Source organism: Dendrobates tinctorius, unplaced genomic scaffold (genome assembly GCF_039654945.1).
Source record: "Dendrobates tinctorius isolate UK_male_01 unplaced genomic scaffold, ASM3965494v1 ptg000126l, whole genome shotgun sequence".
NCBI classification, from domain to species: Eukaryota; Metazoa; Chordata; class Amphibia; order Anura; family Dendrobatidae; genus Dendrobates; species Dendrobates tinctorius.
The window spans coordinates 26410189-26422504 of NW_027361794.1; the positions used below are offsets into that span (position 1 = coordinate 26410189).

The window sequence follows — 12316 nt, forward strand, 5'->3', positions numbered from 1 at the left end:
CAGGCTCCTTCCAGACAGAAGCAGAAGAGTGCAGACAGTGAGCTCAGCTCACAGTCAGAGGCAGAGCAAGCCCCGCTGCGTCCAGGCTTTTGGGGCTGATGACTTCTCTGCAGCAGGGAGCTTTGAAGGAGAGCGCGCTCATCCTGGATTGGGTGGGTAACCTTCCTTCCCCCTCTCCTCCACAAACTGCAGAAGAGTGGTTACATGACTCACTCCCTGCACTCTGATACATGTGAAGTACAAACGCCAGCCCTGACAGTAGCTCCAGGTGGGCCCGCTCTCAAGCACAGTGTTACATCGCATCATCTTCTTCTCATTCAGGTCTCTACAATATCGGATCCTCTCAGTGAAGATCTTCTACAAAAGAAAATATTCTTGATTTACCCATCAAGGATGGGTATGGACAGAGACAAGATGGCGGAGAGGATACTACACCTCACCCTAGAGATCCTCTTCCGTCTCACTGGAGAGGTGAGAGATTCTGATGACGTCACATTCTATCATTCTTATCTATGGGAATAACAGATGGACAGAACTGGAGAGGTGAGGACTCTGGAAATGTCTGTAGTGAGATTTATTAATGTGTCTCTCCATAACCAGGATTACACAGTGGTGAAGAAGACCTCTAGTGATCGCTGTCAGGACCCTGTGTCTGAGGGATCTGGAAGACCCCTGAGCCCAATCACGGGGCCTCCACCTCACCCCCTAATCCGTGAGGATATCAATGACCAGAAGATCCTAGAACTCATCTACAAGATGTTTGAGCTGCTGACTGGAGAGGTGACACTGCTGGGAATGCCTGGACATTATACAGAAACACTATGAAGGGATCGGGGGATGACGGTATCATTGTATGTGTCAGGTTCCTATAAGGTGTCAGGAGGTCGCTGTCTATTTCTCCATGGAGGAGTGGGAGTATTTAGAAGGACACAGCGATCTGTACAAGAACGTCATAATGGAGGTTCCCCAGCGCCTCACATCTCCAGGTAATAGACAGGACTAAATACACACGGCCTATAATTATCTGTATGTAGAGAATGAATTCAGTCCCTGTATGTTTCCTCCAGATCTATCCAGTAAGAGGACAACACCAGAGAGATGTCCCCGTCCTCTTCTTCCACAGGACTGTAAACAAGAGGATCCCAGTGCTCCTCGGGATCATCAGGTAGATGGAGAGAAGGTGTCAGGAGATCTCCCCTATGATGTGTAGACGGCTGTGAAGGTCTTGTGCTCAGTCTTGTTTTATCCACCAGTGTTATATGTTTTATACCTGTGTAATGAGAACGGTGGAGATGGCAGGATTAGAGCTGATCATAGATGGGACTTCTCCATCTGTCGGTGACTTTTACAATATTTGTTTCAGGGTGAAGATCTGACCCATATTAATACTACAGAGACATATGTAAGAGATGATGAGCGGTGTAAAGAGGAGATTCCCACATATGACTACCCAGGTGAGTAGTAACCACTGAATGTAGAGAAGTCACAGATTCCTCTCAGTCACCGGCTGTGGTTGCTTTATCGGTGGTGTAGTCCGGCCGTATTACCATGATCACCATTTTGCCTCTAGTACCACAACATTCTCCTCCACCCAAAACTGTTCATTGATTTTGGACATTGAAATCCCTTTTCTATAGAACTTACAACCTGGTAGATCCACCTACCCCCTGGGATTAGGAGACGCTGACTGTTCCCTGCCCAGATCTGTAACTAAATCCAAATAACAGCGTACGTAGAATGTGCTGACAAGATAGAAAATCACTTGTAGAAAAATCTTATGCTGGGCCTGTAAGAGAAAGCGGAGGGTAATGATGCTGTTGGCTTCCTAGATCCCTGAGATCTTATCGGATGAATCTTCTCTCCCTTCTGTGCTGCTGAATGTCTCATGGTCCCTACAAGACCAGGTCCAGTCTTTCTGGCCAAACATCTCTTTTATGATCCACAACAGTAAATGTGCAGTGAGGCCAAGTGTGAATTTCTGTACAATAACAGCAGAGTTTCCCTTTATCCTGACTTTCCAATTTGTATTAAAACTACCGTATTTTTCGGACTATAAGACACACTTTTATCCTTCAAAAATGTGGAGGAAAATGGGGGTTGCGTCTTATAGTCCGGATGTACCGGCTCTGGCTTTGGTGTGGAGGTGAGGGAACTGCATCAGCGGAGCAGCGGGTCACAGGAGGCTGGAGCCGGTGACTGCGGCTAAATCTTGTTCCCGCTGCTAAAGAGAAATGAATATTCACTGCATTACACGCCCATGGGCTTGGAGGGCAATGAATATTCATTTCTCTTTAATAATAGTATCTTGAGATGATTAGCCCCTAACCCCGGTCCTGGTATGCATGGCCCCATCCTTATAATTGGCCCCCACCCCCGTCCCCATCCTGGTATGCATGGTCCCATCAGAAAACATTAAAAAACAAATCATTACACTTACCCCGCGCTCCCTCGCAGCGTCCTGCTCCGGTGCCAGCAACTGCTATATGCTTGTAAGCAGCGCATGGCAGGGACGTGCACGCAAAGGGCAGTGAGTATTCATTGCTCTTCAGTAGCGCGCAGTGTCAGCCACCGGCTTCCTGCTGCTACCGGCGGTCACGTGTGCCGCTACTTAAGAGAAATGAATATTCATGAATGCTCACTGTTCTCAGCGCTGCTTACAAGCAAATAGCAGATGCTGGCACCAGAGGTAAGCGTAATGGTTTGGTTTTTTTTTAATGTTTTGTGATGGGCCATGCACACCAGGATAGGAATGGGGGTGGGGGCTTCTTATAAGGATGGGGCCCTACATACCAGGACGAAATAAGTCACTGAATACCAGGACGAGATGGGGTCCATGCATACCAGGATAAGGTTGGGGCCATGCTTTCCAGGATAGGGATGATGGGGCCATGCATACCAGGATAGCGATGAGGTGCCATGCATACTAGGATGAGATGGGGCCCTGCATACCAGGATGAGATGGGGCCATGCCTACTAGGACAAGATGGGGACCCTGCATACCAGGATTGGGATGGGACCATGCATACTAGAACGAGATGGGGACCCTGCATACAAGGATAGGGATGGGACCATGCATACTAGAACGAGATGGGGACCCTGCATACAAGGATAGGGATGGGACCATGCATACCAGGACAAGATGGGAGCTCTGCATACCAGGATAGGGATGGGATCATGCATACCAGGACAAGATGGGGACCCTGCATACCAGGATTGGGATGAGGCCATGCATACCAGGATAGAGATGAGTGGGCCATGTGTATCAGAATGGGTATGAGGGGACCATATATACCAGGATAGGGGATATTAAGTACAGAATTGACCACATTTTTTGCTTCAATTTTTTTTCCTAATTTCATTCTCTAAAACCTAGGTGCGTCTTATGGTCCAATAAATACAGTAATTTCAAGGAGGATTGTGATAATCTCCAGGACAAACATTCCACCTGTGCCATGATAGATCTCTAAGCTGTGTGTGGCTGATGGCTGTAATATACATTTATTCCCGCCTGCAGGAGATGTGTTGGCTCCAGCCCTGGTGTCATAGATTTACTAAACGTCATGAATTCCAATATGTTTTCCATCCTAAGGAATTCAGATAACTGCACAATCTCTCCTGAAATGGGGGCGCTAATACTTTCTCTACTCCTCCGGTCAGGACTCATAGTGGCTGCAATGGTCCACCATAAATGAGTGCAACTCGTTTAGTGTTCTCCCCTTGTACATACGTTGTTGGGGATGTAACATATTTTTTTATTCTGTGTCTTTTTTTTATAACCTGTTCATTCTGTATGATAGTTTGATTGTGGTGGGATCGGCCTTCCTGCCTAATGTGAGTCTGTAACTCCCTGATAGTCTTGAAAAAAATCTCTCCATTGCCTCTTCCAAATGCCTAAGATCTAAATTTAAAGGGATCCTGTCAGCCGGATTGTGCACAGTAACCTACAGACACTGTCAGGTCAGCGTCGTTATACTGATTACAGTGATACCTGGTGATGAAATCCGTCTTGTGGTTTATGTTTAATCTGTATTTGTAGTCTTCAGTTAATGAGATTCTCGTGCTCTGGGGCGGGGCTGTGGGCGGAGCTTTATATGATGGTCTGTTTACATATGCATCTGTATTGGCTTATGACAGGTCGCTGACCCCTCACTGACCTGCCCACATTATTACATAATGCATATAATAGTGTTGATATTATTGGTGATTATGCCTATAATATTGTGGCTATTGTGAGGCTTAGAAAAAAGAAATTACAAATGACACTGGCGGCGCCTGGCCAGTAGCATCTATCTCTTACTTATAGATGGTACTGCGCAGGCGCCACCATCGCCGGTGACATTTTTCTGGATGTAATTTTTTATGTAAAATAGGGGGCAGGTCACTGAAGGGTCAGTGTCATAAGCCAATACAGATGAATATATACGCAGAGCACCACATAAGGCCCCTCCCACAGCCCAACCCACAGCCACTCCCACAATCCAACCCCGAAGCACAAGAATCTCATTAACTGAAAACTACAAATACAGATTAAACAATAACCAGCCCGCAGCTGCCCAGAAAACCCAGAAATTCCGACACTTTGCCCGGCTCTTCCTACTTACCCTGTGTTTTGTTTTATCTCTAATAAAAGACTTTATTCTGGCTGTGATTTATTTACCATATATCTATAGGATTAGTAATGGATAGGTGTCTTACTCTCCATTACTAAGCCGTGGGCTTGATGTCACCTGACAATACAACCCCACAAATATGAAGCCCACTTGCCATCACTACAGGGCAAGTGGGAAGAGCCGGGCAAAGCACCAGAATAGGCGCATTTAATAGATTTTCCTTTTCTGGGCAGCTGCAGGCTGCTATTTTTAGGCTGGGGGGTCAATATCTATGGCCCCTTACAAGCCTGAGAATACTAGCCCCCAGTTGTCAGCTTTAGCAAGGCTGGTTGTCAAAAATGGAGGGGAACTCACGCCGTTTTTTTAAATTATTTAATTAATTAAAAAAACTGTTTGGACCCCTCTATTCTTGAAAACCAGCCTTGCCAAAGCTGACAGATGAGGGTTGCAGCCCCCAGTTGTGAGTTTTTCCGGACTGGTTATAGAAAATAAAAGGGAACGCACGCCGTTTTTTCATTCCTTTATTTAGTTATAGCGCAGGCGGCGGGTGAGGAATACTCCCATCATCTGCTCCTGCTGTCATTGTTCTTAGCATCAGGTGTTGGTTGATGGGAGTAATAGTCATCATTCTTACTTTAATATAACTATCATTATTCTCCCCGCCGGCAGAGCAGGGGAGAATGATGTGAGCGTCTTCAGCACCCGCTGCCGGGGAACAGCGCTTACTGTAGCGCTTCTTCCCTGTTGGCCGTCCTTGTGGTACTGATGCTGCACTAGGGCGGCACACGGTTGTCACACATGTGCCACAAGTATTACACACATGGACATCTCCGGTACCGGAAATATCAGGACGTGTGAAACCGGCCTTATACACAGTTCTCTTTAAATGCCTAATATTTCTTCTTGAAACTCATCTGACAGAAAATATTGGAGCTTAGGATAGTATAGATTGTGAAGTCTCCGAGACCCATACTCTAATTACACCAGAGAGGTTTCACCACTAGTTACTCATTTAGTACTGATGGAGACTGTGGAGTTTGATCATTTCAGTAGTTCCTAATCAGGCCCCATTATTAACCCCTTCCTGCCATCCGACGTACTATCCCGTCCACGGTACCCGGGCCCGTATGACCGGGGACGGGATAGTACGTCGGGCCCTTTAATGCGATACCGCGACTAAAGTCGCGGTGATCGCATTAAAATTCCGACGCCATCTCACCTTAGAAAAGATGGCGTCGGCATCCCGGGCTGTGATCCCGCCCCCCCGGCATCCAGAGCGCTGTAATTGGCTGTTCAATTCTGAACAGCCAATCGCAGCGTTTCTCATTGTTTCAGCCAATCAGCTTGGCTGAAACAATGATGTCCTAGGCGGGGATCGAGTACCGATGTACTCGATCCTAGAGCCGGTGCCTGGCAACGCCAGGCACCGGCAAAAAGCACCCGGATTGGCGCGATCGCCGATCTGATCGATCGCGCCAATCGCAGTGCACAGCGGCGCTATATCGCCGCTGTGCCCTGCCAGTACCGGCCAGGATCGGTGCTATATTAGCACCGATCATGCTGGAGCCTGATGCAGGCCCAGTAGGGCCTGCAGGAGTTGGCTGGCGCGATCGATTAGATCGGCGATCGCGCCAACCACAGGGCACAGCTGCGGTCACCATGTGACCGCTCTGTGCCCTGCTGGTGACCTGGGCATGACCTGCCTAGTAATCGGAGCTGTGAGCTCCGATTCTAGGCAGTTGCCATGGTCACCAGGCAGATCAGGGATTGGTGGGATCGATGTAATCATTCGATCCCACCAATGACAGGTCACAGCAGCGATGTGACCGCTCTGTGACCTGCCTCTGACCTGTCTGACCTGTCTGCAGGGGTCCTCACTCTAGCTGAGGATTCCTGCAGAGAAGTCGGACGCAGCAAGAGCTCCTGTGCTGGGTATTGTGGTGCCACAGCTTGTAGCATCACAATCCCTGCAGAAGAAAGAAGAAGAAGAAAGAAAACTACAATTGTAAGTGTTAATTGATCCCTGATCCCCTGCCCAATCTATCTTCACCCCCCCAATCTATCTTCATCCCCCCATCCCCCCTCCACCCCCCCTCTTACCCCCCTTTTACCCCCCTCCACCCCACTTTTGCGTCACCTCCGTGCGCAGCCGGCGAGCGTTGATCGGTGACGCAGTTCACCGATCAACACTCGCGCTCGCTTTTTTTTCCTTAGCCCCCTTTGCGCCACTTCCGTTCACACATTCCGCAGCCGCAAAAGTTGGATAAGTGACACACGTCACTTATCCAAGCTTGTGCCTGCCGTTTTTCATTTTTTTCACCCCCCTTTGTGCCACCTAACTACAACCCTAACTGTTGATCCCTGCCCAATCTATCTTCATCCACCCCAATCCCCCCATCCCCCTTCCCCCTATTTTTACCCCCCTCCACCCCACTTTTGCGCCACCTCCGTGCGCAGCTGCCGAGCGTTGATTGGTGACGAGGTTCACCGATCAACACTTGAGCTCGTTTTTTTTTCCTTAGCCCCTTTTGCGCCACTTCCGTACACACATCCCGCAGCCGCAAAAGTTGGATAAGTGACACACGTCACTTATCCAAGCTTGTGCCTGCCGCTTTTCATTTTTTTCACCCCCCTTTGTGCCACCTAACTACAACCCTAACTGTTGATCCCTGCCCAATCTCTCTTCTTCCACCCCAATCCCCCCATCCCCCTTCCCCCTATTTTTACCCCCCTCCACCCCACTTTTGCGCCACCTCCGTGCGCAGCCGCCGAGCGTTGATTGGTGACGCAGTTCACGATCAACACTTGAGCTTGCTTTTTTTTCCTTAGCCCCTCCGTACACACATCCCGCAGCTGCGAAACTTGGATAAGTGACACAGTTCACTTATCAGAGTTTGCCGTTTTCCTTTTTTTTTTTTTTCCACCCCCCCTTGCGCCACCCCGTGCGCACATCCAGCAGCCTAGTTTTGATAAGTGACACTTATCAGCTAGGGCCTGCTGTTTTATACTTTTTTCCACAGCTTTTTCTTTACAGAAAGTTTACACCAATCACTCCCCCCCCCTCACGTACACATACAGTTTTCAATAAAGTGTACACCCAAGCACCATATTTACACAAAAATGTCATCAAATTCATCCCAACAGCGCTATTCAGTGGAGGAGGCATATGCTTTACTTGCCTCCGAAACTGATAGCGATTTGGATGACGATCCGACTTTTCTTTATTTTTCGGATTCTTCATCCTCTTCTTCTTCCTCTTCTCCCTCCTCATCTTCCTCCTCGGGTCCTGCGGAACCGCCACGCAGACGCTCCAGGACAGAAGATGAGGCAGCGCCCACCATGCCCGCAGCTGACCCAGTGCTCCCCGTATGGACCTCGCCCCCCGAAAATTACGAGCCACTGATTCCTGATTTTGTGGCAGAATCAGGAATCAAGTTTGACACCACCGGCCTCACAGAAATTGACTTTTTCAAAGTCTTTTTCTCTGAGGATTTTGTTAACCTCATGGTGGAGCAAACTAATTTGTACGCTCGTCAATTTTTGGAGCAAAACCCGCGTTCAACATTTTCAAACTGGTCTCCTGTAGACGCAGTTGAAATGACGCAGTTTTGGGGCCTGGTCCTCCATATGGGGATACTGAAGAAACCGGAAATTCGGCAATATTGGAGTGTTGATATTTTATACAACACTCCAGTGTTCCGAATGGTCATGGCCCGGACGCGTTTTGAGGCCATCCACAAGTTTCTGCATTATACTGATAATGCAGCGTGTCCCGCACAAGATGACCCCAACTTTGACCGTCTGTTCAAAGTTCGGCCGGTCATCGAACACTTCAACAAAAAGTTTGCTGAAGTGTACGTGCCCCAAAGGGACATCTGCGTGGATGAGTCCTTGGTTCACTTCAAGGGAAGGCTGCGATTCCGTCAATACCTGCCCAGTAAGAGGGCCAGGTACGGAATCAAACTCTATAAGTTGTGTGAGAGTACCTCAGGGTACACCCACAAGTTTAGAGTTTACGAAGGGAAGGACACCCGGATTGAACCCCCTGAGTGTCCTCCTTTCCTGGGAGTGAGTGGGAAAATTGTGTGGGATTTGGTGCACCCACTGCTGGATAAAGGTTATCACCTCTACACTGATAACTTTTATACCAGCATCCCACTCTACAAATCCCTCTCTGAGCGACGTACCGCAAAAATCAGAGAGGCCTCCTGAAGACGCTACTTGGGCAGATGCTCCGAAAAGGTGAGAGCAGAGCCCAATGTAGCGACCACCTGCTGGTGGTCAAGTACAAGGACAAGAGAGATGTCCATCTCTTGACCACCATACACGGTGATGGCAGTACCCTCTGCACTGTACGGGGTACCTCTACACAGGTCCTCAAACCGACATGTGTAGTGGGGTACAACAAAAAAATGGGGGGAGTTGATCTCTCCGATCAACTCCTCCAACCGTACAATGCATTGAGGAAGGCCAAGGTGTGGTACAAAAAGCTGGCCGTGCACATCGTCCAAATGGCAATGCTCAACGCATTCCTGCTGTCACAATGTGCATGCCCCAGCGATACGGCGTACCTTCATTTCCAGGAGGTAGTGGTTAAGGCCATGATGTTTGGCGCTCAGGAAGGAGCGGGCCCCAGTACTTCAGGAACTGAAGGTGCTCGTATTGTCCCAGGTCAGCATTTTCCGGGGGTGGTCCCGCCAACCCCAAGAAAAGGTAAGCCGCAAAAAAGGTGTCGAGTGTGTTACAAAAAAGGAATACGCAGGGACACCACTTACCAGTGCGACACCTGCCCCGAAAAACCTGGCCTGTGCATGAAGGATTGCTTCAAATTGTACCACACCTCCATGCACTACTAATTTACATTAGATTAGTTGGGGGCACATCTAGATTTGTTCATTGGGGGTCTAGTATCCAAAATGATGTCATATGTGGGTTTTTTTCCTGTTTAGGCACATCAGGGACTCTGCAAATGGAACATGACGCCAGCAGACCATCAAAGTCTGCATTCCAAAACAACACTACTTCCCTTTCGAGCCCCAACGTGTGCCTAAACAGTTTTTTCCCACATGTGGGGTACCAGAGTACCCAGGACAAATTGGACAACGACTTTTGGGGTCCAATTTCTCCTGTTACTCTTGGGAAAATTAAAAATTGGGGACTAAATGATCATTTATGTGGGAACAAAACAGGATTTTATATTTTCACGCCTGGGCATTATAATCTTTAGTGAAACACTTGGGGGTTCAAAGTGCTCACCACACATCTAGATAAGTTCCTTAGGGGGTCTAGTTTCCAAAATGGGGTCACTTATGGGGGGTTTCTACTGTTTAGGAACATCAAGGGCTCTGCAAATGGAACATGACGCCCGCAGACCATTCCATCAAAGTCTGCTTTCCAAAACGTCATTACTTCCCTTTCGAGCCCTGACGTGTGCCCAAACAGTAGTTTTCTCCCACATGTGGGGTATCAGGGTACTCAGGACAAATTGGACAACAACTTTTGGGGTCCAATTTCTCCTGTTACTCTTGGGAAAATTAAAAATTGGGGACTAAATGATCATTTATGTGGGAACAAAACAGGATTTTATATTTTCACGCCTGGGCATTATAATCTTTAGTGAAACACTTAGGGGTTCAAAGTGCTCACCACACATCTAGATAAGTTCCTTAGGGGGTCTAGTTTCCAAAATGGGGTCACTTATTGGGGGTTTCTACTGTTTAGGAACATCAAGGGCTCTGCAAATGGAACATGACGCCCGCAGACCATTCCATCAAAGTCTGCTTTCCAAAACGTCATTACTTCCCTTTCGAGCCCTGACGTGTGCCCAAACAGTAGTTTTCTCCCACATGTGGGGTATCAGGGTACTCAGGATAAATTGGACAACAACTTTTGGGGTCCAATTTCTCCTGTTACTCTTGGGAAAATTTAAAAATTGGGGACTAAATGATCATTTATGTGGGAACAAAACAGGATTTTATATTTTCACGCCTGGGCATTATAATCTTTAGTGAAACACTTGGGGGTTCAAAGTGCTCACCACACGTCTAGATAAGTTCCTTAGGGGGTCTAGTTTCCAAAATGGGGTCACTTATTGGGGGTTTCTACTGTTTAGGAACATCAAGGGCTCTGCAAATGGAACATGACGCCCGCAGACCATTCAATCAAAGTCTGCTTTCCAAAACGTCATTACTTCCATTTCGAGCCCTGACGTGTGCCCAAACAGTAGTTTTCTCCCACATGTGGGGTATCAGGGTACTCAGGACAAATTGAACAACAACTTTTGGGGTCCAATTTCTCCTGTTACTCTTGGGAAATTAAAAATTGGGGACTAAATGATCATTTATGTGGGAACAAAACAGGATTTTATATTTTCACGCCCGGGTGTTATAAACTTCTGTGAAGCCCTTGGGGGTTCAAAGTGCTCACCACACATCTAGATAAGTTCCTTAGGGGGTCTAGTTTCCAAAATGGGGTCACTTGTGGGGGGTTTCCACTGTTTAGGCACATCAGACGCTCGTCAAACGTGACATGGCGTCCAATCTCAATTCCAGCCAATTTTAGGTTGAAAAAGTCAAACGGGGCTCCTTCCCTTCTGAGCCCTGCCATGTGCCTAAACAGTGGTTCCCCCCCACATATTGGGTGTCAGCGTACTCAGGACAAATTTGACAACAACCTTTGGGGTCCAATTTCTCCTGTTACCCTTGGGAAAACAAAATATTGGGGACTAAATGATCATGTTTGTGGAAAAAATGATTTTTTATTTTCACGCCCGGGTGTTATAAACTTCTGTGAAGCCCTTGGGGGTTCAAAGTGCTCACCACACATCTAGATAAGTTCCTTAGGGGGTCTAGTTTCCAAAAGGGGGCCACTTGTGGGGGGGTTTTCACTGTTTAGGCACATCAGACGCTTGTCAAACGCGACATGGCGTCCGATCTCAATTCCAGCCAATTTTAGGTTGAAAAAGTCAAACGGGGCTCCTTCCCTTCTGAGCCCTGCCATGTGCCCAAACAGTGGTTCCTCCCCACATATTGGGTATCAGCGTACTCAGGACAAATTTGACAACAACCTTTGGGGTCCAATTTCTCCTGTTACCCTTGGGAAAACAAAATATTGGGGACTAAATGATCATGTTTGTGGAAAAAATATGATTTTTTATTTTCACTCCCGGGTGTTATAAACTTCTGTGAAGCCCTTGGGGGTTCAAAGTGGTCACCACACATCTAGATAAGTTCCTTAGGGGGTCTAGTTTCCAAAATGGGGTCACTTGTGGGGGGTTTCCACTGTTTAGGCACATCAGACCCTCGTCAAACGTGACATGGCGTCCGATCTCAATTCCAGCCAATTTTAGGTTGAAAAAGTCAAACGGGGCTCCTTCCCTTCTGAGCCCTGCCATGTGCCTAAACAGTGGTTCCCCCCCACATATTGGGTATCAGCGTACTCAGGACAAATTTGACAACAACCTTTGGGGTCCAATTTCTCCTGTTACCCTTGGGAAAACAAAATATTGGGGACTAAATGATCATGTTTGTGGAAAAAATATGATTTTTTATTTTCACGCCTGGGTGTTATAAACTTCTGTGAAGCCCTTGGGGGTTCAAAGTGGTCACCACACATCTAGATAAGTTCCTTAGGGGGTCTAATTTCCAAAATGGGGTCACTTGTGGGGGGTTTCCACTGTTTAGGCACATCAGACACTCGTCAAACGC

At 47.6% G+C, this 12316-nt stretch overlaps 1 protein-coding gene across 1 annotated transcript in view; it reads left to right on the forward strand.

Annotated features, from left to right (window-relative positions):
* Window positions 1–558: 558 nt before the first annotated feature.
* Window positions 559–12316, forward strand: part of LOC141047204 (uncharacterized) — a 28119-nt gene continuing 16361 nt past the window's right edge. The window contains exons 1-4 of the mRNA XM_073542157.1: window positions 559–780; window positions 863–986; window positions 1068–1165; window positions 1364–1454. Of these exons, the coding sequence (XP_073398258.1) occupies window positions 559–780; window positions 863–986; window positions 1068–1165; window positions 1364–1454 (535 nt within the window). The remainder of the gene's footprint in view (window positions 781–862; window positions 987–1067; window positions 1166–1363; window positions 1455–12316) is intronic.